At 44.0% G+C, this 27727-nt stretch overlaps 1 protein-coding gene across 1 annotated transcript in view; it reads left to right on the top strand.

The window, feature by feature from the left end:
- The first annotated feature begins 4 nt into the window (after positions 1 to 4).
- TEPSIN (TEPSIN adaptor related protein complex 4 accessory protein) overlaps positions 5 to 27727 on the top strand; it is a 38118-nt gene continuing 10395 nt past the window's right edge. The window contains exons 1-11 of the mRNA XM_088472877.1: positions 5 to 144; positions 14376 to 14448; positions 15852 to 15943; positions 16034 to 16127; positions 16619 to 16686; positions 20203 to 20281; positions 22472 to 22543; positions 25384 to 25584; positions 25959 to 26127; positions 27317 to 27430; positions 27596 to 27674. Of these exons, the coding sequence (XP_088329003.1) occupies positions 109 to 144; positions 14376 to 14448; positions 15852 to 15943; positions 16034 to 16127; positions 16619 to 16686; positions 20203 to 20281; positions 22472 to 22543; positions 25384 to 25584; positions 25959 to 26127; positions 27317 to 27430; positions 27596 to 27674 (1077 nt within the window). The 5' untranslated portion in view covers positions 5 to 108. The remainder of the gene's footprint in view (positions 145 to 14375; positions 14449 to 15851; positions 15944 to 16033; positions 16128 to 16618; positions 16687 to 20202; positions 20282 to 22471; positions 22544 to 25383; positions 25585 to 25958; positions 26128 to 27316; positions 27431 to 27595; positions 27675 to 27727) is intronic.

Genomic DNA, 27727 nt, shown 5'->3' with positions numbered 1-27727 from the left:
GAGATTGGTGATAGATGAACGCAAGTTCCGGCTGTCAGATTGTTGTGAGGACGCTGTGGCTGCCGCTGTCCCTCCCACCACAGCACTGCACAGAGTGAGGAATATAGGATGGCTGTACTGGACAGGCTGACCTTCCTGCACCAGGTAACAGAGAACTGCTATACATAGATATATATATCTTATCGTTAGACCTCTATTGGTAGATTCCTCAACTTGCCTTCTAAAGTGACTCTTTTGCTAAAGAAAAATAAAAAAACAGTCACCCTTGTATGTGTGTGCTTTTTCTCTTTTTTACTTCTCTTTGGTGTTAAAGTTGCCTATGTAAAATATCAGTATGAGCATCCATTCAATCCTGAATTTTTGATTTTCACAGTTCATCCTAGGACCTTTTATATAGGTTATGGATCAGATACTTTACTTTTGCAGCAATCATATTATTTGACAATACATTTTATTCCTAAACACAGATGTATTTCAGTGGTAGATACCTAATTACCAATCATTGTTGTAACACATATTACCAGTCCATGGGGCATTATTGCATGTGATCTGTAAAACACTGTAAATGGTAATGGTCTATGTATTTTATATTTTATTTTTATCTATCAATCATAGATAAATGTTAATACATAGAATACATTCATACAGGATGTGAAGATTTACAAAGATAAATTAAAAACTATTGTAATAATAAAGTGTAAGTATGACAAAACTGTTAACATTAAAAAAAATCCTACAATTGGTTACAACATTGCAAGTGTGACCACTGGAAGTGGGGCAGGGAAATGTGATTGGCATTTATTTAATGTCAGGGCATTTTTTTAAGGTTTAGCCCTTTTAAAGTACACCGAAGGCTTAAGTTTTATATATATATATATATATATATATATATATATATATATTTTTTTTTTTTTTTTATCTCTTTCAAACAAAGAGCATATGTGGGTATTCTGTAATAGTGTAGAAATCTGAAATATTTTTAAAGTTCTTTGATGGCCTTTTTATACATTTGACACCTTCAATAACTGTTTTATTTTGTTTTTTTGTCCTTTACAAAGTTGTCCTCAGGTGATTACTTAAGAAATAGAGCAAGTTATTGTTTGGTTCTCTAGGATGATTTCCTACTTTGTACTTTTACAGCCTACAAAGGGGCCCAGGCAATATGGAGTATAACTAGTGAGACCTTAAAAGCAAATTGAAGAAAGCTTTTTTTATTTCATTTCTTGTTTTTTAAATGTGGGTATCTTATGCATTTTTAAAAGGAGAGTTCCCTCTTTCTTTCTTTAAAGCCAGATACACACTAGGAGATATATTGTTCGATCATAGCAGAAACGTTGTTCACAGGCATATCAGGGGTATGTAGTCAGGAAGCCGGCGGTCGAAATGCCGACCGCCGGCTTCCCGACTGTGAAATCCCGGCATGGGAATAATAATAGGCGTCAAAATACCAATGCCTATCATTATCCAGACACCGAAATCCAGATGCCTGGCATACCGAACGAAGATAAGCCGGGTGTCGGGGCCTCTTAACTGCGGGAGGGTGGGGGGGGGTTTGGTTTAGGGACTCCCTGGGGGATTTAGGGATAGTCAACCCCCTCGAGGGGGGAGGTAAGGGTTAGGCACCCCTAAAGAGGGGAAGATGAGAGGGTTAGGGTTAGAATTTACCTCAGTCGGGATTTTCAGCTTTCTGCCTTCCGGTGCAATAGTAGCAAAACTATAGCCCTGAAAGTGGGGGTGAGTGCAACTGTCACCAACTCTGCAGTGCACAATCAGCGGGTGCGGAAGATCTTCAAAATTGGTCCATTTGACATGGAATGACTTTTCTCTCATTCATTTCTCATGTTTCATATGTCAGGAATGTGCCCCAACTGGCCAGGAAAATTCTTTTCCAACATCCTCCATGATTCATGTCTCTTCCTTTTAGATAACTCCTCCTTTTTTTGTATCCATACTCACCTCCTGAAACTAATCCAAATATTTATTCACAATCGTCACGCCTCAGTGCTTTCCAAACATTTTGATAACATTTTTACATTATTGATGCTGTATTATGTAAGCATGTATTTGTTCTAAATGTACAGACACAGACCAGTTTTGAAAGATTTTCCAATTAATGTTTTTGTCCCTGACCACGTCCCATTTTGAACATTGACCTAAATGCATAGTACCTCTTGCAGAATACAGCACACAGGGTCTAATTCAGCAGCGATCGCAACTGCGATAATGCTTGCAATTGGCCGATTGTTGTGTTCTGCGTATGCATCGCAGTGCGCATGCGAAAACCCTCTACTGCTATCGGGACTGCGATCGCAGTGACCACACAGACCCATCTCTGAGTGATTGACAGAAAGTACTGTTTGTGGAAGGTGACGGGGGGTGGTCGCTGAAACACAGGCGTGTCAGTGCATTTGACCGCCGTTGCAGGGCTGTGCACAAATTATCCACTGCGATGCCCTATGCAGCTTGCGTGCGTGATTGTTAGCAATTCCTGAGTAAGCTCAGAGCATGTGCAAGTGTGCGTGAGACTGCGATGGTACTTGATGTTACTGATGGTTTCACAGTCTTGCAAAGTATTACAGATGTGTATAAGGTAAGGTGGGCGTCCTTATGTACTGCTGCGACGGCATAGCAATCGCAGAGGATTAGCACATCTTCGCAGTGAGACTGCGTGCGTAATCTGTTTTTGTTTTAAAGGCAAATTGCAATAACATTTTAAATATAAATTATATATTTATTAAAGAAAAATAATACATTTTCAGTGTTTTTTTTATATCTTAAATTAAATAAAAGATTAAGGTAAATCTGTGGGAGAAGTCTTGTAGGTGGGAGTGATCGGTGGTTGCAGAGGAGACAAAGCACATGTAAGATATAGAACTAGGAAGCAGGGCCAACAAGAACAGTGCTGGGCCCAGGTACTGCTTCTCACTAGTCTTACAGGTACGGAGGGAAAGAGGGGTGATCAAAGCGGGGAGGTGTGGACATGCCCACTCCACAAAAAAATTAAGCACTAAGGGCCTGACTCAGAGCCGGACGCTCTGAATCAGGGCGTTTTTGTTTTTTTTGGTGCGTCCTCCAGGACACTCGCATAGCTGTGGGTTACCACCCACAGCTTATGCGAGCGTCCATGATGATGGTCGCGATGGTCAAGACCATCGCGACCATCGGGCTTGCGATGATACCCTTGCGGTAGGGTCTCGCTGCCGCAAGCCCTGGAGTGATTTTGGCTCTATCAGAGCCAAAATCACTCCCACTGACATCACTAGTGATGTCAGTGGGGCCGGACCCAGACAGTAGGCGTTCCCATGGGAACGCCTCCGTCTGGGCAGCCACACCCACCAAAGGGGGCGTGCTGTCACTCACCATCGACAGCACGCCCCCTTTGGTGTGAGACCCCGAGCGACGGCTTCCCCGTCGCTCGCCGGATCTCGCGCATGTGCACGACGGAGCAGCCTCCATCGTGCGCATTTGGGTACCATCGACCCGCTTGCAAGCTTCCTGCGCTCACGTGCGGGTCTGAATGAGACCCTAAGTGTGGCATCAGACGCTGGGAAGAGGGCAGATTTATCCTCCTTGGTCAGGGGGCAGATCCAGGGGACATCGTCAGGGAAAGAGAACGGCAGCAGCCTCCCTGGACCCTCCGCAGCCCAGCACACAGCAGCATGTGCTGGGCTGGGGAGAGAGACTGCCACTTCCATTTCCTCTCTCTCCCTGTTCGATGTGCTACTGACCCGGACCCTTTGAATTTTAATCTTGGGTATATTAATTGTCCGATTAGATATTTGCAAAGCGATGCGTCAGATTTGTCTTGTCACAACATCTAGCATTGAAGTGGGGATATGTGAATGGCATCTAAGAGAAGGTTGCAGTAGTCAAGGCAACATGATGAGAGTATGTATAAGAGGTTTGGCTACACTTTGGGTTTGGAAAGGGCATATGCTAGCAAGATGTAGACGACAGGACTGTGAGAGACTGGATGACTTCACAAATTGGCTATAAACAGTTTTAATAACTAATAAAATAAATTCAATTATAATTCATTGACCAAATACAATCACAAGAACAACCTATAATAGATACACAAATATATAGAGAAAGCAATGTTGGAAATTTTATATTTATAAAAACATTTAGCTTAAATAGCAGCACTATATTTAAATGGGATTGGTTCAAGGAGGTGGATCATAAACCATCCAAAAAGATTTTTCAAAGTCCAAAAAATGTAACAAACAAAAAAGGGGGGATAGTTTCAAATCATCCACATCTGCAGTAGTTGTGATAATAAGCAATATCCAAGTTACAGCTCTCAATCACACTTTTACTTATAAAGATTGTAACTAGCTCCATAGAACTCCATATCAGCACTTGAATGTTACCGATTCCTTGCAGAATCCCCCGCAAAGAATCCACGGTGGGACTATGTAGCTGTGTCGGGAGGGGGGGAAAGTCACAGCCTCCTTAGGAGAGAGAGATAGTGTACGCGGCTAACCTTGTTTATAAGGTTATTTTATGTGCAACCAGAAGCACATTTTTTTTTCCTCTTTGCTGCTGGGTTTGACAGTTTAATTGATATTATTATCATTAAATTTCCTTATCAGCGCTGGGCTTCCTTTTAACATTATTAGTTATATTTTATATGACACCACTAGGGGTCCGCAGTGCCTTACAAAGTACAGAAACATAACGAGAAAAGGAAAGAAAGTGACATACAGTACAAAACCTTGCAGGACATGGACAAGGTTTATAAATATTGCTACATCAACAATCATAATACCAAAATAAGCAGCAGGGCAGTAGAACCATTGTAGGCAGTGTGAAGGAAGTTATGGTGTAAGTGAGGGAAGGAAAAGCACATGACAGAAGAGGGCCCTGCTCATGGGAGCTTTCAGTTTAAAGGTTAGGGACAGACAGACAGGTGAACAGAGGGGAAAGGCAATGAGCAAGGATCATTGGGTTAAGGTGAGAGTTGAGTTTGATAAAGAAGTTGTCTTGAGAACTTGTTTGAAGTCTGGTAGAGAGGTGGAGAGTCTGATAGGGAGAGTTCCAGTGGTAGGGAGCAGCACTGGGAAAATCTTGGAGGCGGGATTGAGAGCATGTAACAAGTAGGGAGAAGAGGTGGTGTTCAGCAAAGCGATGGGCGGGATTGTGAAGGGAGATAAGGTCAGAGATGTAAGTAGGAAAGGACTGGATGAATGCTTTGTAAGTGAGTGTGTGACGTTTGTATTGAGTTCTGAAGAGGAGTCATTGCAATGCTTTTAGGGGAGTGAAGGCAGATGTAATAACTTTTGGAAAGGAAGATAAGTGGGGCAGCAGGATTATGAACAGATGGGAGTGGAGAGCGATGAAAGACAGGGCGGCCAGATAAGAGAGGTTACAGTAGTCCAATCTGGAGATGACCATTGAGTGGATGAGGGTCTTAGTTGCCTTCCGGAGGGTAAAAAGATTATCAGTTCAATCTTAGACATGTTACACTTAAGAAAGCACTGTAACAATAATTGCAGAGATCTGAGTAAGGAGAGAGGGGAAAAGGTCAGGTGCTTATGAACTCGCCCAAAGAGATGTATAAAGGGAGATTAGGAAAGAGCCAAGAACAGAACTTTGGGGAACACCTTCTGTTAGTGGACGTGAGGGAGTAGTGGAATCGTGAGAGGAGACAGATGAAACCGTCAAAGAGCTAAGGGGACAGCTAAAAGAGGACAGTATCATGCAGACCAAAGTAGTGAAGAATTTGCAGGACTTGCAGAGAGGGCAAGGAGAATGAGCACAGAGTAGTGGCCCTTGGATTTGGTAGTAAGGAGATGATTGCTGACTTTAGAGAGGGTGATGGCAGTTTCTGTGGAGTGGAGAGGATGAAAGCCAGACAGAAATTCCTCAAGCAGGCAGTGGGAGGAAAGAATGGTGGTTGTAGACAAACTGCTTAAGGAGTTTAGAGGCAAAGGGAAGGAGAGAGATGGGGTGGCATTTGGAGAGAGTGTCGGGATCAAAGATGTTTTTCTTTTTAAGAATGGGGGAGACAAGGCCATGCTTGAATGCAGAGGGGACAGTTTCTGATTAGAGGGAGGGATTGAAAAGATGTACAGGAGAGAGGAGCACAGGAGGCAGGAGGGGATGGGGTCAAGGGGGGAGGACCAGATTCGGGCCATGACTCATCTCCAGATACTGGGGATGAGGTAACGAGGGTCCGTCGGAATGTGATGTCCTGATGTATGGATTCAATTTCAGATGTGAAGTGAGTGGTGAAGTCAAGAGTGTGAGGAAGAGATGTGGGAGGGGGGTAGAGGAGGGAGTTGAAAGTTGCAAAGAGATGAAGAAGATTGGAGGACTGGGAAGAGATAAAGAGGATCAGTAGAGGTTGTAGGTAAGTGGTACATCAAGCCAGCAGACATGGGAGATTTGAATAAATCTTGGTATGTTGTTGATGAGAGAGATATCAGGGGTGGGGGTCATTTGCTCTTTTATGTCATGTTGACTTTTATGTAGTGTTTGGATCAATGTAGAAATAACAGAGCAACAGTTGATCATATGAGATAGTAGAGAAAAGAATAGGTCAGGGAATAAATGTTAGATTTTGGTGTCATCAGTGTAAAGATGATCTTGGAGGCTGAATGACAAAATTAGTTCACCAAAAGAAAAGCTGTACAGTGAGAAAAGCAGAGGGTAGAGGGCACCGCTTTGTGTTAGCCTAACAGTCACAGACATGAGTGTTGGTTTTTATCTTTGGAGGAGAATGGGAATTGATGTGCAAGTGGGCAGAGAAGTGAGTTAAAGGTGGCAAAGGAGGTAAGCATTGGACTGAGAATTCCATCAGTGGACCTTACTTATGTGGGAGGGAGGGGAAGGGGCAGTTTTGCAGGTAGCTGTATGTTTGTTGTGCATTGTCTAGGGTTGAAGTGATTGCATTCTTGTAAAAAAGAGGCATCCAGACCAGAGAAGGATAGGGTAATTATAGGTGGTAGGGATAGCTAATTTGTGAAGATGAGAAGAGGATTGAGTTAAGACATTTATTTGATTCGATGTGCATGTCAAATTGGATACTGGTGGCAGGATCAGATATGAGGAAGCTGAAAAAAGGTTTGTGGTCTGAGAGCTGGTGTTAAGGACTGAGGGTTAGACCTGGTGTAAACAGCCTTGAGGGCTGATTTGCATGAATTGGTGGTAGCCGAAAGGCTAGAGGTGAGAGCCAACCTTTGGGGTGTTGGAGCAGCATTGAGGGCCGCTTTAGGTGTAGGTGGCGGTGGGCAATGGACCAAAGGTGTGATGCAGCCAATGTGTTGTTGAAGCAGCCTTGAGGGCTGGTAGCGACCTGAGGGCTGGGAGCAAGATGCAGCCTTTGGGCTGGTGGAGCAGCCTTGAGGGCTGGTTTACCTTGGCTGGCTGTGGCCTGAGGGCCCGGAGCAAGATGCAGCATTTGGGCTGGTGGAGCTACCTTGAGGGCTGGTTTGCTGTTGCACGTTGTGACCTGGGTTAGATGCAGCCGTTGGGATGATGGGTCTTAGATGAAAGATATACAAAAAGAGATGTACAGAATTGAAATGAGCACAATAAACAAAGAAATAGTTTCTTATAAATCCGTAGAAATTACTGGCATTAGCACATAATGACGGGCAGTAGGTTCTTTTAGAATGGAATCCCCCACCAGCCAAAATGAAAACAATTACCAGCTGAATGAGAAAAACTTGCAGCAGTCAGGTCTTTGTAAACGGGTGAGAATGCCGCGGTCCAGCGTCTGTCCGGAAAATGCACTGGATACTAGCTGGCGTTCGTCACATGTTCCCTGCAGTATCGCAAGTCCTGGAAACAACCAACGCGTTTCAACCCCTTACCCGGGGTCTTTTTCAAGGTTCACAGTCAGAATAAATCCAAAGGAAAGTGAATCCATTAAATACATCGTGTGCCCTATCCGAGCGGTCCGGACACAGCTGATCTCTATACATAAATAGTGTTCCCTCTAGCTCCGGCCGGAGCTAGAGAGGGCATGCGCGCGCGCGACTGAAACGGGGTCGTGGTCATCGGAAAAGGGGGCGTGTCTATAAGACGCGTCCCCTTTACGTCACTTGGGGGCGTGCCCGGCACTTACGGACACGCCGGGCAGCCCCCAAGCCCTGCAGACAGGGAGAATAGATGCTGGGCACATGCGCCCGGCGTCTATTCTCCGGCGGTGACCGGGTCACCGCATGTTTCTCCACCCGCGGGACACTGCGTCCCGTGGGAGAGAACGGCTCCCGCAGGCTGTGAGGGCAGGGCGCTTTTTGCCGTCCTCCTTGAGGGCAAGGTGCTTTTTGCCCTCCAGAAGGAGGGCAGGGCGCCGCGCCCCGCTAAAACAGCCTAGCGGGAACGCTACATAAAACTACAAGTCCCATGATCACTTGCTGTGTCCGGCCAATCACTTCCATCAGCATGAAGCACGTGATTCCTCTTCTTCCGCTCTACAGCCAGGGTGCGTGTTATCTTCCACTCATAGTAGCGCTACGTCATTTCCTTGACTGTAACTATAGTAACAGGACGCTTCTTGAGAGCAATACTTCGTTCTCTATTCAGTTCTGCATAGCGTATCTGTTAAATCTAGATTTTCTCTCATAGAAATAGCGGATTGAGGTAATTCGATTATAAAGTGCTCTGTGCCTATTAGTATAAAACAACAATAAGACCATAATTAGTAAACACATTTAAAAAACACATTTAAAAATATTAGAAAAACCATTTGACCTCAAAATCAAGGTTCAGCCCTCCTGGTTTGAGAGTACCTAATTCATAGATTTTTTTCACCTCAGCTAAAAGAATAAAATAGGTGGAGAGATAATTGTAGAGATTTCATTAAGTCCCCTATAATGAATTCGTACAAGGATAGACGTAACTGGAAAGAAATTGATTCGAATATACGAACAACATGTACCACTAATAGGTTTCAGCCATTACAAGATTTAGAAAGTTCAACATCTTTTTTGCCCAACGGGAGATGCCTACCACCCCTAAGATAATAACCAAAACAAAAAGGGGTTGTAGGGGAGGTAAGATGAAACCAAAAATGAAAAGAAAGGTTTCACGAAAGAAAAAAAAAAATAAAACAAACAGGGATCATTACAAATACAACAATTCCAGAACTACAAAAAGTGAAATTGTTTAATTTAAGTAAACATGTTCTCTCAAAAGAACAGACCACGATGTTAGAAAAGGGTTTAAAATATGCTCCAATTATAGCTCTGAACAAGTTTTCCACGTTTGTGGATCTACAAAAATATATAAGAAAAATATCTATTAAAAAATTCTTCTTAAGTAAAGAAATTAATACGGTAGAGGAGGAGTCAAGTACCCCTAATACTCCCTTCAAACCTAAGTCTATTTTTTATCCTTCTTACATTAAGGGTAATTTTATAGATACTTTTTTCTCCATGGTTCATGAAGATATAAAAAAACTGGATATAAATATCTCCAGATACAATTTGTATTTTAAAGAAAGAAGGGCTCTGAAAGAATTAAAAGAAATGAAAGAGATTGTAATAAAACCCGCCGATAAAGGCGGCGGGATTGTAATTTTAGATAGAACCATGTATGAGGAGGAGGTTTTTAAACAACTTGATGATACATTGACGTATGAAAGGTTGAAAGTGGATCCCACAGAAGGGATCATAAAGAAGCTTCAAATAATGGTAGACAAATATAAAAATAATGGATTATTAGAGGAGAAAGAATATAAGTTTCTCCTGATTACTGAACCAACTATACCAGTGTTGTGTATATACTCCCAAAGGTGCATAAAGATTCCCTCAATCCTCCGGGGAGACCGATTGTGTCAGGGATAAATTCAGTAACCGCTAATTTGGTCACTATGAACAAATCCCATTTAAAAGATACTAAATATCTATTAAATATGTTACAATCAATTCAATGGGAGGAGAGGCTTATTATGGTGACGGCGGATGTTCGATCCCTGTACACCATTATAGATCACCAAGAGGGAGTAAGGGCTGTAACAGAGTTTTTAAGACAAAGCACTTTAAAACAAGAATTGCAGGATTTTATTAAGGAAGGAGTACTTTTTATTTTGTCTAATAATTATTTTAACAACATTTTTTATATACAGAAGGTTGGGACTGCGATGGGCACCAGGTTCGCTCCAAGCTATGCTAATTTGTTCATGGGCTTATGGGAAAATGAGAAGATTTGGAACCAAAATCCCTATGGAGCGAACCTGGTGTCCTGGTCTAGGTATATAGACGATGTCTTGTTTTTTTGGAAAGGAGGTTGGGAGCTTTTAAATTAATTTTATGATTATCTTAATACTAATCTTAAAAATATTAATTTTACATTCACATCCAGTGAAAGCACGGTAAATTTTTGGGATATCACTATATTTATTGACGACGGGGCCATTAACACTATGAATTTTACTAAGCCAACGGATTCACAAACTTACATTCAGGCGGATAGTTGTCATCACCATAACTGGCTCAGTTCAATCCCAGGGAGTCAATTTAGACGCCTCAAGCGTAATTGTACAAAGAAAGATAACTATGAAAGACAATCTAAAGAGTTTCAGAATAGATTTTTAGCGTGCGGCTACAAGCCAGACCTAATAGAGAAAGTAATGGAAGAGATTGATGAAATGCCCAGAGATGAGCTGCTTGCGGAAAAATCAGATAATAAATCTGACCATAAACAAAACATTTTTGACTGGGCGTTTATCACAACCTATAGTTGTCAACATAGGATAATCGAAAAGACTCTGAAAAAACATTGGAGTATCTTACAGAAGGATCCGGTTATAGGCACTTTAAGCCCGACAAAACCTAAATGTAGTTATAGGAAGGCCCCTTCATTAAAAACTGTTCTAGTAAAAAGTGCATTACCGAAAATTAAAAATATGACAACTATTAAATCAAAAGGGTTTTATAGGTGTGGTATGTGCATAGCCTGTCGTCATATTAAGAATATTGGAACAGCAAAGATAACAACAATTGAGATAAATGGAAAGATACATCCAATTCGGGAATTTATAACATGTAATACTAGTAATGTGATATATGCTGTGGAATGTGAATGTGGCTTTTTCTATGATGGACGCACCTCAAGACCTTTTAAGGGTACGAATAGGAGAGCATTTGCGTAACATAAGAAAGGGCCTTGAGACGCATGCCTTGTCAAATTACTTTAAGCAGTGTCATAATTGTAGCCCAATGGCTATAAAAAGATTTATAGGACTATCTTGTATCAAGGGACAATGGAGGCAGAGGGATTTACCTAAACAGCTAGCTAAAGCTGAGGTGAAAAAAATCTATGAATTAGGTACTCTCAAACCAGGAGGGCTGAACCTTGATTTTGAGGTCAAATGGTTTTTCTAATATTTTTAAATGTGTTTACTAATTATGGTCTTATTGTTGTTTTATACTAATAGGCACAGAGCACTTTATAATCGAATTACCTCAATCCGCTATTTCTATGAGAGAAAATCTAGATTTAACAGATACGCTATGCAGAACTGAATAGAGAACGAAGTATTGCTCTCAAGAAGCGTCCTGTTACTATAGTTAGTCAAGGAAATGACGTAGCGCTACTATGAGTGGAAGATAACACGCACCCTGGCTGTAGAGCGGAAGAAGAGGAATCACGTGCTTTGTGCTGATGGAAGTGATTGGCCGGACACAGCAAGTGATCATGGGACTTGTAGTTGTTTTATGTATAGAGATCAGCTGTGTCCGGACCGCTCGGATAGGGCACACGATGTATTTAATGGATTCACTTTCCTTTGGATTTATTCTGACTGTGAACCTTGAAAAAGACCCTGGGTAAGGGGTTGAAATGCGTTGGTTGTTTCCAGGACTTGCGATACTGCAGGGAACGTGTGACGAACGCCGGCTAGTATCCAGTGCATTTTCCGGACAGACGCTGGACCGCGGCATTCTCACCCGTTTACAAAGACCTGACTGCTGCAAGTTTTTCTCATTCAGCTGGTAATTGTTTTCATTTTGGCTGGTGGGGGATTCCATTCTAAAAGAACCTACTGCCCGTCATTATGTGCTACTGCCAGTAATTTCTGCGGATTTATAAGAAACTATTTCTTTATTGTGCTTTTGTTATATGTTTTTTATGTATTAAAACTGTACTTCACTATATGCCACATCCTCTTTTTTTATATGGGGACATATGCCATTTGTTTCAACGGACCATGTCGTGTCTAAGAATCATCTGACCATCCACTATTTATGAAAGTTGGAGGACTTTGGAGTTACCTACCATTGGTTTTAAGTATATACATGTATTAGCGCTGGCAGTGTGGTGTCACTCCGTTTTTTTTTTGTGTTCTTAGATGAAAGATGTAGCGCTGCTACCAATGTCGCCAGGGTGACCCTGGCGACGGTGCACGGGTTTGCGCACATAGAATGCTGAGTAGCTACCAGTGCCGCCGGGATGACACTGGCGGCGGTGCGCTTTTTTGCGCACTGGGGTCGCTGAGTAGCTACCAGTGCCGTCGGGATGACACTGGCGATGGTGCGCTGGTTTGTGCACTGGGGACGCCGAGTAGCTACCAGTGCTACCGGGATGACACTGGCGACGGTGCACAGGATTGCGCACTAGGAATGCTGAGTTGCGGCCTATGTCGCCGGGTTGACACAAACCGCCGGGCTAGTCTGGCGCTTCAGGAGGAGATGACACGAGCAGGTGGAATGCAGACTGCGCCGCCTGGATGGTACAAACGGCAGCAAACAAACACAGTAAACTGGCACAGGAACTCGACTGAGAATCAGGAGACTGGAACAACCAGAAGCACGAGAAACTCTATCACCGGCATGGAGTGAAGGGCTGGCTGTAATTTAACAGATACAAAATCCAATCAGAGGACGCCTTGTAAGCCTCCCTAATAACAGACCAGTGAGCAGCTGGCCTGTGCACACTGACAAATTAGTGAGCAGCTGATACTGCACACAGGCAGACAGTTAATTACTGAACACATGTGATCAGCACACACAGGATTAAATGCAGTGTCTCAATGGTAATAAAAAAAATTATCTGCTAAATGCAGATCCTAACAGCTGGAAGGCCAGGTTGGACAAATTTAGAGAGGTCTATCACATTGAGTGGAAGTCTACTGGGTTGGACCAGATTAACAAGTAAGTGAAAGGAGTCTTGTGGTGGCAGACACTGTGCTGTTGAGGTTCTCTAATATGAGAGAAGGTAAGTCAAAGGATGGGAAATATGTGAGTCAGGTAACAAAGTAGTAAGGGAATTGAGAGACTCGACCTTGGAGGACACCAGTGTCAGCAGCACAAAGATGAATCAAAGAGAATATATGGATGGTGTGGATTTCAAAGGAAGAGAAGATGGAGGGTTGCAGGGCTATGACTGGAAAGGTGTAGCGTGGAGAAAGTAGGATGTGGATGTGAAGTCCTTGTATGAGGAAGTTGCTGAAGAACTAGTGTCAGAGGAGGTTATTCTATAATGGCAAGAAGAGGGATTTTTGAATTAATAGATTATTGGTGTATATGATTGGTTACATACAAATGTCATGCCCCAGAGTGGTCAGGAATGGGATGGTGTGTGTTAGAGAGATGTGGATAATGCTGGAGGAAATTTGAGGAGAATAGGAGGGTTCGGAGTGGAGACAAGATGGAGATCAGATAGTGAAATTGCACATAGCCTGGGTTTGGTTAAATGTTTCCAGGAGAAAGAGCTGGATAAGAAAAAGGAAATAAGATGATATTTATATATTTACTGCTTGTGTGGGTTGGTGAGTGAGGTGGGTGAAAAAAACCCGAAATATTTAATTGGTGCAAACTAGTAAGAAGGGATGTGGTGAGGGTGGGAATAAATTACAAGGAAGGAAGAAATAGAATGCTGGAGAGAGAAGCGTAGTTTTGAGAGAAATCTGGTGAAAGCGAGTAAGAGAGAGAGAGAAGTTACATTGGGTAGGTGCATGTGGATTGTTGTACGAAATGTGTATGAATGCAGATTCTTGGGTCATTATTGAGTGGGTAGGGTAGAACAATTGATCCAGGTAGTGCAGGGAAGTAGAGAAGTTACTTGCTGGAATAATGGGGTAGACCTCTTCTATGCCAGCACAGGTGGATCAGAACTTAATGGGGCTGACCATACTTCTAGCTGTGACCAGGGGCATAACTAGATATTTGAAGGCCCCATAGCAACAGTTTGTAAGGGCCCTATGTACCACCCAATGGTGAAAAATATTTATAACCCATGTAACTTTGACAAGGAAGATGAGCCCCCCTAATCTCTGGCACCCATAGTAGCTGCACCTCTTGCACCTATGGTAGGTGCGCTCATGGCTGTGACCTCTACAGCTACAGAATCCATCAATTGATTGAGCTCTCCTGTTCCAACTCCACTGTGTATGATTTCAGGTTAAACCTATTCTGTTTCCTTAGCTTCCGTCGCTGTTAAAAGGGACCTCTGATGATGACACCCCATGTCCTGGATACTTATATGAGGAAATTGCCAGTATCCTTTGTTCACCTTTCCTTAAGTTTGTATAACTACTGGCAGTTGGACATGTTCTATGACATATATATGTGAAGTGTTGGAAAATATCATCATACTAGAATGATTTCTTTTTGTGCGCACCCCTTTTCCATTAGCTAGTGGAATTGCTGGTCACATGTTCAGGATCACTGCCAACATGGAGATAAGTAGAAGGTGTTGAATGGGGCTATTAGTCACGTGGGTGAGTGTCTACATGGTCGAAATATCAACATGTGGCGTGTCTACTTGCTTAGCATATAGACAATATTGACATTCATCATGGCTACATGGATGACCTACTAGAATCTCAACCTAACGTCCCTGGTGGCCCAGCGTTAACTTACCGGGTCCCGGCGGTAGCATAATCTTCTGAGTCCTAGCAGCCATGTGACCAGCGCTTCCGGCAGAGCCGGAGAGGCGTTCCAATTAGTGTCTGAGCCCTATCCCTTATAATTAACTATCAGCCTAGTGCCTAACCCTAATGCGTCCTACGCAGCCTAACTCTAACCTCCGCCTGCAGCCTAACCCTACCAGTGGCACCTAAACCTAACCATCGGCATTCTGAGAATGTCCACGTTTCACATGGCAACATTTCAGATGTCGACATTTTGAACATGTCCACATTCTGAGGATGTGGACATTATGAATGTAAGTGTTGACCATGTGATCTGATCCCAGTCACAAGTTAGAATAATCAGGGCAACTGGCTACGTGACAAGTGTTGTAACTAAAGGGGAAATGTATTATAACTGTGTAAAAAGGTCTTAAGGTGTCATGCCCTGCTTGATCATTATCAAGTCAACGCAGGGTCATTTACCGCCTGGATGTATTAAAAAATTAATCACACTCTGCCCCTTTGAGCTTCTCAGGCTGGCGTTTGCAAGAAGTCTGCGAGTGCGACGGTCAAAAATCCCCAGCAGCACCTGTGGCCTTATTGAAAAAAAAAAACTTTATTATTCTTTGTAAGCACAGTCCATAGCTGCATATTCCGACAGCTAGGGACAGTGCAGTAAGTAAACTCCCTGTGCCAAAAATGGGGCATGGCCTCGCAGCACACTCTGTTTCATCATACTGGGGTGTGCCCAGCACACCTGGAGTGCTGGGAGTCTCAGTGACTGGGTGCTGCACTGTGATGTTAGTGTGCAGCGTGCGGCTCCCTGTCACTGTGAAGGAGCCGGCATTTTGGTGTCGCCCCCTCGGACGGTAACACCCGATGCACTACGAAACCCCCATAGTGACGCCACTGCCCCTCATCAGCAGTGTAAGAATGTGACGTGCTGTCAGTGTAGATTTCATTATGCATTTGCATTGATTAATAGAACCTAACTTTAGATCTGTATCTAATGAAACAATTGCTGTCATATCCCTAACAAGACATTTAGAGATCTCTCACGAATCTCCAGGTAGCTGTAGTTGTCTCCTGGAATATCTGTTGAACCGCTTGCAGAGCAGCTCATGCAATGTAAAGTTAAAGGTTAGTTGTATATGAGCTTCGGATGGCTGTGAGTGCTTGATATCTAGAATATATTATATATAATATATTTTAATGTTCTGCCTAATCTAGGTGCTGAAAATTCTACTCTATCTGTGTACTCATGGATCTGATCAATTCATCCAGGATCTCCGGCGTAATGTGGTGTACATACAGGAGGCTGCAGGTAGAGGCATCAATTTCTAAGTGTAATATACAATAGAAAACAAAACTATGAAAATAATGAAAATGTTACAGAACCCTATGAGGAAAGGCTCCCCTGATGATGACCATGCAAGCATGTTAGTGTACAGTTTGGCTGGCTTTACTAGAGCCAGTATGTGTTGTTGGTTGGCAGTCAGTCATTTACCAATATGCCCAACAACGGTCCAGTCGTTTTTAGGCCGCCATGCTTCAATATTGGGACAACTGCCCAGTAACCCTGCCAATATTACACAGTATGATGCCCTATTCACAATATATTGTCTTTAGATAAGAGAAGTATCTTAATATATGAATGGCATATCCTCATAACAAAGCATTTAGCATGAATAATATATGGGAATATGGAAGAAAACATGTCTCCACTTGCATTTTGCGGGACAAATAGTTATTGCAGCAGCATATATATGTATATTTGTTGTACTATATGTATGCTTATGTGTTTTTGCTTTACAGCTGTTAGTGGCCCACCTGACCCCCTTCATGGTATCAGCATGTACCAGAAGGTACGATGTACTGCTCAGGTAAGCCTGTAAGCACTGGTCTGCCTTACGGCACAGGTTTATTTTGGTTTTATATGCCTGCTCCATACACATGTGATTAACCTGTATTAGTCCTGTTGCAGGTGTCCATTGTTTGATAACTGATGACAGTTGTTATTATTAGTGTACATAGGTAGTTATAACGCTATGGCTTTATGTGATTACAGTCCATTGCAGGTGTTACCATTAGGGATGAGCGGGTTCGGTTCCCTGAGAACCGAACCCACCCGAACTTCGGGGATCCGGGGCGATCCGAGCCCAAGCTCGGATCTCCCTGTCTGCCCCGGATCCCTCTCCCGAGGCAAAACCTCGAGATCTGCTGTCGGATCTCGAGGTTTTGCCTCGAGCGGCCATTTAAAAAAAAATGCCTTTGCCTTTAATGGGCAAAGTGCTGATTGGCTGACAGAGCCGTCTGTCACGGCTCTCAGCCAATCAGCATTATGGTGCTCATTTGCATGTAGCACGGACTCGTGAGATCCGTGCTACATGCATCTGTGTGATTGACAGTGACACAGAGCACAGATGGGTCAGTGAGACCCGTCTGTGCTGCTGTGTATTTCAATGACACAGATGCACGCACGGACCAGGAGATCCGTGCTACTTGCATCTGTGTCATTGACACAGAGCACTAACGGGTCCGTGAGACCCGTCTGTGCTGCTGTGGTAAATAAAAAAAAAAAAACCTGTGTAAAAAGAGAAAAAAATGGCGTGCCCCCCCCCCCAAAAAAGAGCAACCAGCCCCGGGCATTAGTGACCCAGTGCTGGGTGTGCTTAAATACAGGGGACAAACGACATAGGGGTCCCCTGTACTTAAACACAACCAGCACCGGGCTAGTCAGAACCAGAGCTGGTTGCCAAAATACGGGGGACAAACGACGTAGGGGTCCCCCGTATTCTGCGCAACCAGCTCTGGGCTCTGATCCGGTCCTGGTTCTGGAAATACAGGGGAAAAAAATGAGTAGGGTTCCCCTGTATGTTCCAGAACCAGCACTGGACTTTTTCTAGCGGGGGGCTGATGCCACAGCCAGGGGAGCCCTTTCACCGGGCCCCCCAGCCGCAGCATCAGCCCTGACCGCTAGTCAGCCCAGGCCGGGGATCCCTGGAGAGCTGGGGACCCCCCCAATAAAGGGGTCACCCTCTCCAGGGCACCCCAGGCCCAGGCTGATAGCCCGGGGCTATCCCCGCCACCCCTGGTGGCGGTGGGTGGCGGGTTGATTGTGTGGTGTGGTGTAAATAAAGAATATCAAACATTGTCTTTACAAGTAGAACTGCAAGTCCCAGCAAGCCTGCCCCGCATGCTGGTACTTGGAGAACCACAAGTACCAGCATGCAGGGCATTAAGGGCCCACTAGTACCTGTAGTTCACCTGTAAAAAAATGTTTAAAAAAAACACAGGACACACACACCGTGACAGTATAAGTTTATTAAACATACATACACACACACACATGTACACATACTCACCTATGTAACCCTGTAGCATCGGTCCACTTGTCCGGTAAAGTATCCCTAGGGGACCTGTGAAAAAAAACATACTCACCATCTCCTATGCGAGGTTCTGTCCTCTTCGTTCCAAAGTAGGCATCCCCGGACTTGGCAAAAAAAAAAAACGAAAACGCGATCCACGAACTTAGTACCGTTCTATAGAACGGTACTTCCCGAATGAGAGCTTAGCGGCGGGGTATCACCATGGAAACCCCGCTGCTAAGCGTTCATTGGCTGAGAGAGGCCATCTCCCGTCTCTCTCAGCCAATGAACGGCTCCCTCCATTGTAGTCAATGCTGGGAGCCGCAAGGTTATTAAAGTTTACCCTGCGGTTCCCACCATTGACTACAATGGAGGGAGCCGTTCATTGGCTGAGAGACGGGAGATGACCTCTCTCAGCCAATGAACGCTTAGCAGCAGGGTTTCCATGGTGATACCCCGCCGCTAAGCTCTCATTCGGGAAGTACCGTTCTATAGAACGGTACTAAGTTCGTGGATCGCGTTTTCGTTTTTTTTTTTTGCCAAGTCCGGGGATGCCTACTTTGGAACGAAGAGGACAGAACCTCGCATAGGAGATGGTGAGTATGTTTTTTTTCACAGGTCCCCTAGGGATACTTTACCGGACAAGTGGACCGATGCTACAGGTTACATAGGTGAGTATGTGTACATGTGTGTGTGTGTATGTATGTTTAATAAACTTATACTGTCACGGTGTGTGTGTCCTGTGTTTTTTTAAACATTTTTTTTACAGGTGAACTACAGGTACTAGTGGGCCCTTAATGCCCTGCATGCTGGTACTTGTGGTTCTCCAAGTACCAGCATGCGGGGCAGGCTAGCTGGGACTTGCAGTTCTACTTGTAAAGACAATGTTTGATATTCTTTATTTACACCACACCACACAATCAACCCGCCACCCACCGCCACCAGGGGTGGCGGGGATAGCCCCGGGCTATCAGCCTGGGCCTGGGGTGCCCTGGAGAGGGTGACCCCTTTATTGGGGGGGTCCCCAGCTCTCCAGGGATCCCCGGCCTGGGCTGACTAGCGGTCAGGGTTGATGCTGCGGCTGGGGGGCCCGGTGAAAGGGCTCCCCTGGCTGTGGCATCAGCCCCCCGCTAGAAAAAGTCCAGTGCTGGTTCTGGAACATACAGGGGAACCCTACTCATTTTTTGTCCCCTATATTTCCAGAACCAGGACCGGATCAGAGCCCAGAGCTGGTTGCGCAGAATACAGGGGACCCCTACGTCGTTTGTCCCCCGTATTTTGGCAACCAGCGCTGGTTCTGACTAGCCCGGTGCTGGTTGTGCTTAAGTACAGGGGACCCCTACGTCATTTGTCCCCTGTATTTAAGCACACCCAGCACTGGGTTACTAATGCCCGGGGCTGGTTGCTCTTTTTTGGGGGGGTGCACGCCATTTTTTTCTTTTTTTACACAGGTTTTTTTTTTTTTTTTTTACCACAGCAGCACAGACGGGTCTCACGGACCTGTCATTGCTCTGTGCCAATCACACAGATGCATGTAGCACGGATCTCCCGGGTTCGTGCTACATGCAAATGGGCACCATAACGCTGATTGGCTTCCTGTCTGCCACTGCAGTGCCACTCCTAGATGGGCCACGTGTTTGTGCCGCCCCCTTGTGTCGCTTAGCATAGTCATCCAGCTTCCTCGGTACAACCTTTTGGCCTAAAAACAATATTGTGAGGTGTGAGGTGTTCAGAATAGAGTGGAAATGAGTGGAAATTAATGTTATTGGGGTTATTAATAGCGTAGGAACAAAAAAAGGCCCATTTATGTGATTTTAGCGTTTTTTTTTTATTTTTTAAGAAAAAATCCAGATCCAAAACACAAAACCCAGAACCCAAAACACGGAAGGGTGGTTTTGGCAAAACCAATCCAGATCCAAAACACGAAGAAAGATCCAGATCCAAAACCAAAACACAAAACACGAAAAGTGTCCGGTGCACACCCCTAGTTACCATGGCGTTATAACAACTGTTTTCTTTTCCTGCTTCCAGGAACTTGTTAGCAACTTGTTCTCAGACGTCACCCCTCGTATGTCCAATGTGGTGCCAACCAAGGATAAGTCCCAGACAGGTAATGTAGAAGAACCACATGTATTTGTAAAGCGTGCAACGTACAATGCACAGTCCTGATACCTATATATAGTGCGGTGTAATATTCAGCTGAATATGGGCTTTCCTAGGAACAATTGACTTCATGAGGCATATAAGGCTTCAGTGCTGTCATTGGTTCCTGGTGAATGGATTGGCTGAATTCTTTTTTGTTTAGCCCAAAATGGCTCCCTCTTGTGTGTGCAGGTAATGGGTACACTTTGTAAGGGAATAGTTCCATGAAATTGTTGCATCTGCTACAAAACAAACATAAAACCTGAATTTATAAATTTGAAATTATCATAATTATTTTATCACTTTGGGCCAAATGTAATAGGGTGTCAGTTTTGGTAAATTGCGAGTTTTGTGCTAAACTCGCAATTTTTCACAACTCTCCAATGTAATAGGGTGTCAGTTCAATAGAACTCTCATTTTTCAGAGTTACTAAAACTCTCCATTCTCAAACTTGCATCCAGATGTTTTCACATTGAAAACAATGATCTCGCCCAATGTAATAGGGTGTCTGTTTTAGACTCGCAAAAAAAAGATAACCAAAAGTCCCCAAATAATAGACCTGCTTCAGGCTAGCGAGTATATCCTGAGCAGGTCATATTAACAAAGGAACATGCACATATCCATGAGATACGTGCATGTTTCTGTGTGTACTTACGTAAAAGGTTTTAATTTTAAAAAAAAATTACGTGCACCCCCTCCCCAAAAGCATAACCAGCCCCGGGCTTTATAAAGCCTGTCCTGGTTCTAAAAATACAGGGTCCAAAATGCGTAGGAGGCCCCTGTATATTAAGAACCAGCACAGGGCTTTGTTGGGCTGGTCCTGGTTCTGGAAAATCGGGACAAAACAAGTAAGGGCCCCTGAAAATTCCAAAACCAGCACCGAACTCGTTCTAGCGATACTGATGCAGATACTGCAACAGCCAGGGAAAACCTTTCACCGGTTTCCCCGGCCAGAGCATTGCCCCTGACCGCTAGTCCGCCCAGGCCTCGCGACATTGTATCAATGATGTAACCACAAGGTTAATCTCAATTAACCTTGTGGATACGATGTAGCGGCTCCCATCATAGACTTCAATGGTGAATTCTCATAGAAGTCTATGGGGAAGACAGGCTGAACAATACGGGCCCGCTGGAACTACAAGTGCCAGCGGGCCCGTATTGCCCCGCATGCTGGTATTTGTGGTTCGCCAAATACCAGCATGTGGGGGAGGCTTGCTGGTACTTGTGGTTCTACAACTAAAGACAATATTTAACCCTTTATTTTACACAAAACACTAACACTATGAACCCGGCACGCACCGCCCTAGGGTGCCGGGGATAGCCCCGGGCTATCAGTCTAGGCCTGGGGTGCCCTGGAGAGGGGAATCCCTTTATTGAGGGCGTCCCCAACTCCCCAGGGATCACCGGCCTGGGCTGACTAGCGGTCAGGGGTAATGCTTTGGTCAGGGAAACCAGTGAAAGGTTTTCCCTGGCTGTGGCATTATCCCACCGCTAGACAGAGTTCGGTGCTGGTTCTGGAATTTTCAGGGGACCCCTACTTGTTTTGTCCCCTGATTTTCCAGAACCAGGACCAGCTCAACAAAGCCCTGTGCTGTTCTTAATATACAGTGGCCCCCTACGCATTTTGGCCCTTGTTTTTTTAGAACCAGGACAGGCTTTATAAAATCCGGAGCTGGTTATGCTTTTGGGGAGGGGGTGCACGTAATTTTTTTTTCAAACACACACAGAAGCCATCACGGATCTTGCTGATCTGTGATGTCTTCTGTAAAACTCGCACCTTTTAATGCTAGTCCCATTCAAAGGTGTCAGTTTACATAGGGAAAAACTCGCAAATGCAGTAGCCTCGAGCTGAAAAGTTTGCAGGCTATTGCATTTGCGAGTTTCAGTACAAACTCGCACTTTTTAAATGTGCGAGAGAGTGCGAGTTTGTACTGTTACTAAAACTGACTACCTATTACATTTGGCCCTATAACCGGACTATTATTTGAAACCAAACACAAGACTTTTTCTTAGGTTTTGTAACTTTTAATTTTAAATGTACAATTATTTAAAACTATAAATGGGAGAAATACATATCTGTTGCTGTTACTTCAGTCCTGTAATAAAGATGTGTGATATATATTTATTACTGGTCACTGATTCCTTGCTTCATTTTTAGGAATGGGTTCTCAGGTCTTTCGTCCCCAGACTTTGCAAGGGTTTGGATTTTCCCAAGAGAAATACAGTTCAGGTCAATTTTCTCTTCTTTTTTTTTTTTTTTTTTTTTTTTTTTAACTTCTTACTTTCATGACTACATACAATAATTAATGCTAACAATAGAAAGACAATGGGACTTCTGTCATTTAATTTTCAGTATTTCCTCACAACTACACAGGTACTGTTTATTGTTAAACTTCAAGATTATTTGCTCAGAATCCGTTTACCCCTTCTTATTTGCATAGTATGTTGCTGACACTAACATTTTAGACTGTAAAGCAGAATACTCACATAATATTATTTATATTGCATTGATTATAAATAGTTAAATTAGAATGACGGACGGCTACAGTTTGAGCAGAATGATGAGTACTTTGCGACTGAATGATGTGCAGTTAACAAGCACTAAAGTCATTCACCACTTTCAGCAGCAGGGGGTGCTGCCTGCACAGCATAACACTAATAAATACAGGGAGCTCCAGTATCTCCTTACTTTCACAAGTATGATAAAAGGTGAATGCAGGGGCGTTACTAGAGGCTTGTAGGCCCCTGGCAAACTCTCAAGGTGGACTAACTATTTGATTTCTATAAACTCTAATGGTGCCCACGCACATACCGATTTGCTCCCAATCAGCCGATGTACACGATTTCCCCTGAACTCTCCCCATGATTTGGAGTTAAAAAAGTCCAATCTGACTAAAGATCTATCTTGCAGCCAATGCATTGTATCCCAGATTGGCTAATCTGCCCTACAGCACGGCAGATCTGAAGATGCGAGGTACGACGAGCGGGGACGAGCATCGGCATCGTGATCAAGAGTAGAAACTCACGATTTGGCCATTTTTTACATGATCTGTCGTCACAATTCGTCGAAATTGGCCAAATTGGATGAAAAGTCTGTATGTGTGTGGGCACCTTTAGGTCTACATGTTTTATGATATCTGAAAATTTCTGTATCATGCATATCAGAAATACGTAACAACTCTAAATACAGTAAAACTCCTAATTCATTGATCACACAATATATGTAAACTCCGTTCAGCCAAGGACATTCTAAAGAATGTGAGTTTTACTGACCTGCAAAATAAATAATAATAAGAATTGATTACTTGTTAAATGTTATGACTGTATAGCTTTTTCATACCATAAAATTCCTTCCCTCTGGCTTTGACCTCGTCAAAGTTATCTATAACTTCTTCAAAATCCAGCTTGCTAGCCACATACTACTCGTTGGAAAGAACTGCTAAGCCTTTCAATCTCTCCCAACTCATGGTGCTTCTCAGATTAGTTTTTTTTTTTTGTGTTGTTTTATGATTTTAAGTTTGGAAAAAGAACGCTCCAACAATGAACAATAAAGGTCAAGATAGTCAATACTAAACCTGGGTACACACCTATACAGTCATCGGGCCGTTTATCCAATATCGAGAGAACGGCCATTAGATTGTATAGGTGTGTACCCTGTCCCGATGCAGGAGCGTTAGCCGATAAACGTCTTTTAACTCCCCTGCAATGGTCGGGATCGGGAGGTCGCATCTTATGTACAGTTTAATATTCGTCGGTTCGACCTCCCAATCCCATAGAACCCCTTACACACTGTGATATGTCTGCACAGTGTGTATGCGGCTGACAGGAGGTCACACTGGGGACAGACTGCACGACTGAAGGGGAAAGTTTTACCCGATCAGCCTGCAATCGTAAAAGTGTGTACCCAGCTTAAGGGTCAATGTGATCCCCAATCACTAATCCGTCAATTCATTTCATACCCAGCAGCACCTGCAGGTATAATAACCCTCTTCCTGCTAGTCATCGCCTATTTGACTTGAACTTTGGTGCTTGTTTATTGTCTCCATCCACAGCAGCAAAAGTGTCCTACATGCCCGGGCTCATCTCCTCCTGACTCAGCCCAGCATGCAGTGACCGGCCAGTCGCACTTCTCTGTGCTCCGGCCAGTCGCCTCTCTCTGTGCTCACTGTGCATTCTCAGTGACGGTGGCATGCACTGTTGCATTCCGAACACTCGCAGCAGCAGGTGTAACGTGGGCATCGGGTGCACGCTCCAAGGTGTGTTTGGGGACTGATGACTCCGGATCACTACTGCACCAATCTAAGCATCCTTAAGGTACTTGGAGCGGCTGTAAGCCTACAGGGTGTGCAGCGTTGGACTCCCTTCACCTTGTGGGCCCCTGGACATTTGCCAGTCTAGCCACCTTGTAGTTACGCCACTGGGTAACAGAGTCCGAAACAGCAATATCAAGGATGACATTTGGTAGAGGGAGTAATCTGGATGGAAGCGCATGTTGTGCCGTTACCTGATTTTTATTTATTTTTTCCTTTTACTTGGAGAGAACTGTGGAGGGAGTTACTGTAGTTGGCTTCCCACCTCCAAAGCATTACGACTTTGATTGAAATATAACTTTCGGTGCTGTCCATGTTAAGTCGGCACAATTTTGAGTATTTACCTGGGCTTCCTCCATGTCCTTCCACAATCAACAAATACTTAGCATTAGTTTAGACCTGATGTGATGAGGAAATTAGATTGTAAGCTTTACCGGGGATCGGAATCTGTATGAAATACCGCCGGCCGCATGGTTCGATTCCCTGCAGTGCCTGGCCGACAAAAGCAGAGTTCCCGGCAGCGGAAGCCCAACAGCGCTGGAAATCCCGATCGTCCCTAAAGTAAGTATAAACTAACCTAACCCCCTAACCCAGTCCCTAAGCTTAGCTAACATAACTGTTTACTGTTACTGGTGAGCATTTGTTTTGCTTTGTTGTATACCTCATGCTCTGCAGAACATTATGTATCATTCAGTCTCGTCACTCCTCAAAGCCAAAAGTGTCATAAATAATAAACTAAACCGCATATGTTCTCTTTCAGGGACCCCACGTGAAGCTCTGCTCAGTGGTATACAGAGAGCAGCAGTGGCTGTGACTCAGGCGGTTCTAGTAGGAACTTCATCACCTCCTCCTTGTGTAAAGGATCAGGCAGAGGACACATATAAGCCAGTGGCAGTGCCCCTTGGTGACCGGTGTCCATCTGCAGACAAGACTGTACCTCCAGGAGCACGCGCCTTCAGAGGTGATTCATATTTAGCAGTGTTTGCCTGTGCTTGTGAGCGTTTGTTCTTTTTATGCTTTGCAATGACTGTGTGATGCTTAAAGTAGGTTGGACTAGAATTTGCCTTTCGCCAATCAGAACATTAGGATGTTCACATGACCAGATCAGCTTGTAGCCAATCAGAGCATTAGAACATACAGAACACAATTGTGTAATAAGCCCATGTGCAACAGAATTAAGTTTTAATGTTCTTCTATATAAAAAGAAGTTCACATCCGTAGATGCCTGCACTACGCTGCACCACAGTAAGAGTGGTAATGTGCCTTCATGGGGAATATTTCTTATTTTCATTCAAATACATATGTGTATTTTTATTTATTTTTTTTGCCTACCAGACAGTTATCGCACAGGAGTACCTGGGGGAGGATGGGATGACAGTGACAGTGGACATAGCTCTCAGGACTCCTTACAGGACAAGTCTCCACACAGTCGATCCTCAGATGCTGGTAGTAAAACAGGCAGCGATGGCCAGTCCCGCAGTAGCAACCGAGAGAGCACTGAAAGGTAGAGTGTCATTGATACAAACTAGAGATTTACGTAATGTGCAAACAATAGGCCTGATTCATTCAGAGTTGCACACTATTTACATTGCTGCTGCGTCCAAAGATGGAAATGCCTCAGGAGGCGCCTAAAGGCAAAAGCCGGCCACTGCTGGCATTGCAGACCCGAGTGCTGCGTCTGATGACTCCGCATCGGATCACCATCGGGCAGCCATCGGCAATGTGAGTAAGCTTGCTCTGATGGCCGTAGGAACTCCTCTATCCTGGCCTGCACATGCGCTGATCGGAAAACATCGGAGTTGTGCATAAACCATCGAGTTTATGTACAGCTCTGAACCAGGCCCACTATTAGGTTCTGTGTCTGTTTGTATAATTGCTGTGTCAAATCTAGTCTGGTTGACCTGCCCTAAAATGTCTGCATTTTGGGGCGCTGCATCATCAGTATTATATTGCTAAACCCCCTGATTTCTACAGACCGTTGGTCCTTACTCCTAGGTGCAGAGAGATAGGATAGTTTATTATTATTTACAAACTGCTCTCCAAATGTTCTAATTTCCAGCTACTGGAAACACCCCAAAGCCCCATCTGTGCGAATGCTATATAGTAGTACATCTAGCGGCAATGGAGAAGATCTAGGCGTACAAATCCCACAAATTTACCCAAACGTGATGTCTATGGTACATATATAATAAATCTACCTCCAAGAAGAGCCCATTCAAGCACTTTCAGACCTTCCCTATTTAAATCTGCACCAAACTACTCCCAACAGAATTAACTCCCTCATTTTTGTGCTTTGATCAAACTTCAGTGCGCTATACACTGCGTTTACAAGTGCACAGACAAAATGTTAATTTGTTAGTGTAAATTCCTTAAAGTGTACGCCGAGCTGACAGTCACTGAGGGCAGCCATTTTGTGTGCTAATGTAATTGTCACGAGGAAGCAATCCAGCAGTTCACAAGGAGGATTATGTCTTTGTACAGTCTTTGTCCTAGTGAATATTGGTCCAGCTTACAGAGTGGCTGCATCCATTGGCTGTAGGTAACAGGCCTACTTTAATTATAGATAATTACCTGTTTCCACCTGAACAAGACCAGCATTTCCATATCATTGCACAGGCAGCCATGCCATAACGGTGTACAGTGAGGGGTATTTTTATTGATCATAGACTTTCTTTTTACCTCTCTGTTTACAGACTGGAACCTGCTCACCCTGGTGACTGTCTACAAGAGGCACAGTTGGTTTTAACAGTGATCAGGGGACAACAAGTATTCCTGACCCAGGAGGAAGTGCATCATTTTGTTAGAGGGTGAGTGACTGCTAGGGAAGGGAAGGTGTTCTCTATAGATAGAAATGAGTGAAAGCACCTAATGAGTCTGTGTATTACGCTCCACTCAGAAACAAAGTTGTGTGGTACATCTATGTCCTTGCTCTGCACAGGTGTTTTGTTCTGACTTTTGTATTTCCACACCAGGTGTTCATTGCTGAACTGTGAAGTGGTGTTCGAGATGTTAAACCACTCATTGGAAGAGGACAATACATGTGTCAAGTTGGTGAGGAAATACCATTGATTGATTGTGCCTTATTACATTGGGATCTAGCTATA

The sequence above is a fragment of the Taudactylus pleione genome, unplaced genomic scaffold (assembly GCF_031769625.1).
Source record: "Taudactylus pleione unplaced genomic scaffold, aTauple2 ptg000016l, whole genome shotgun sequence".
In the NCBI taxonomy this organism is placed as follows: Eukaryota; Metazoa; Chordata; class Amphibia; order Anura; family Myobatrachidae; genus Taudactylus; species Taudactylus pleione.
Note: the sequence above shows the minus strand (reverse complement) of the source record. Positions and strands in the feature narration are given on the sequence as shown.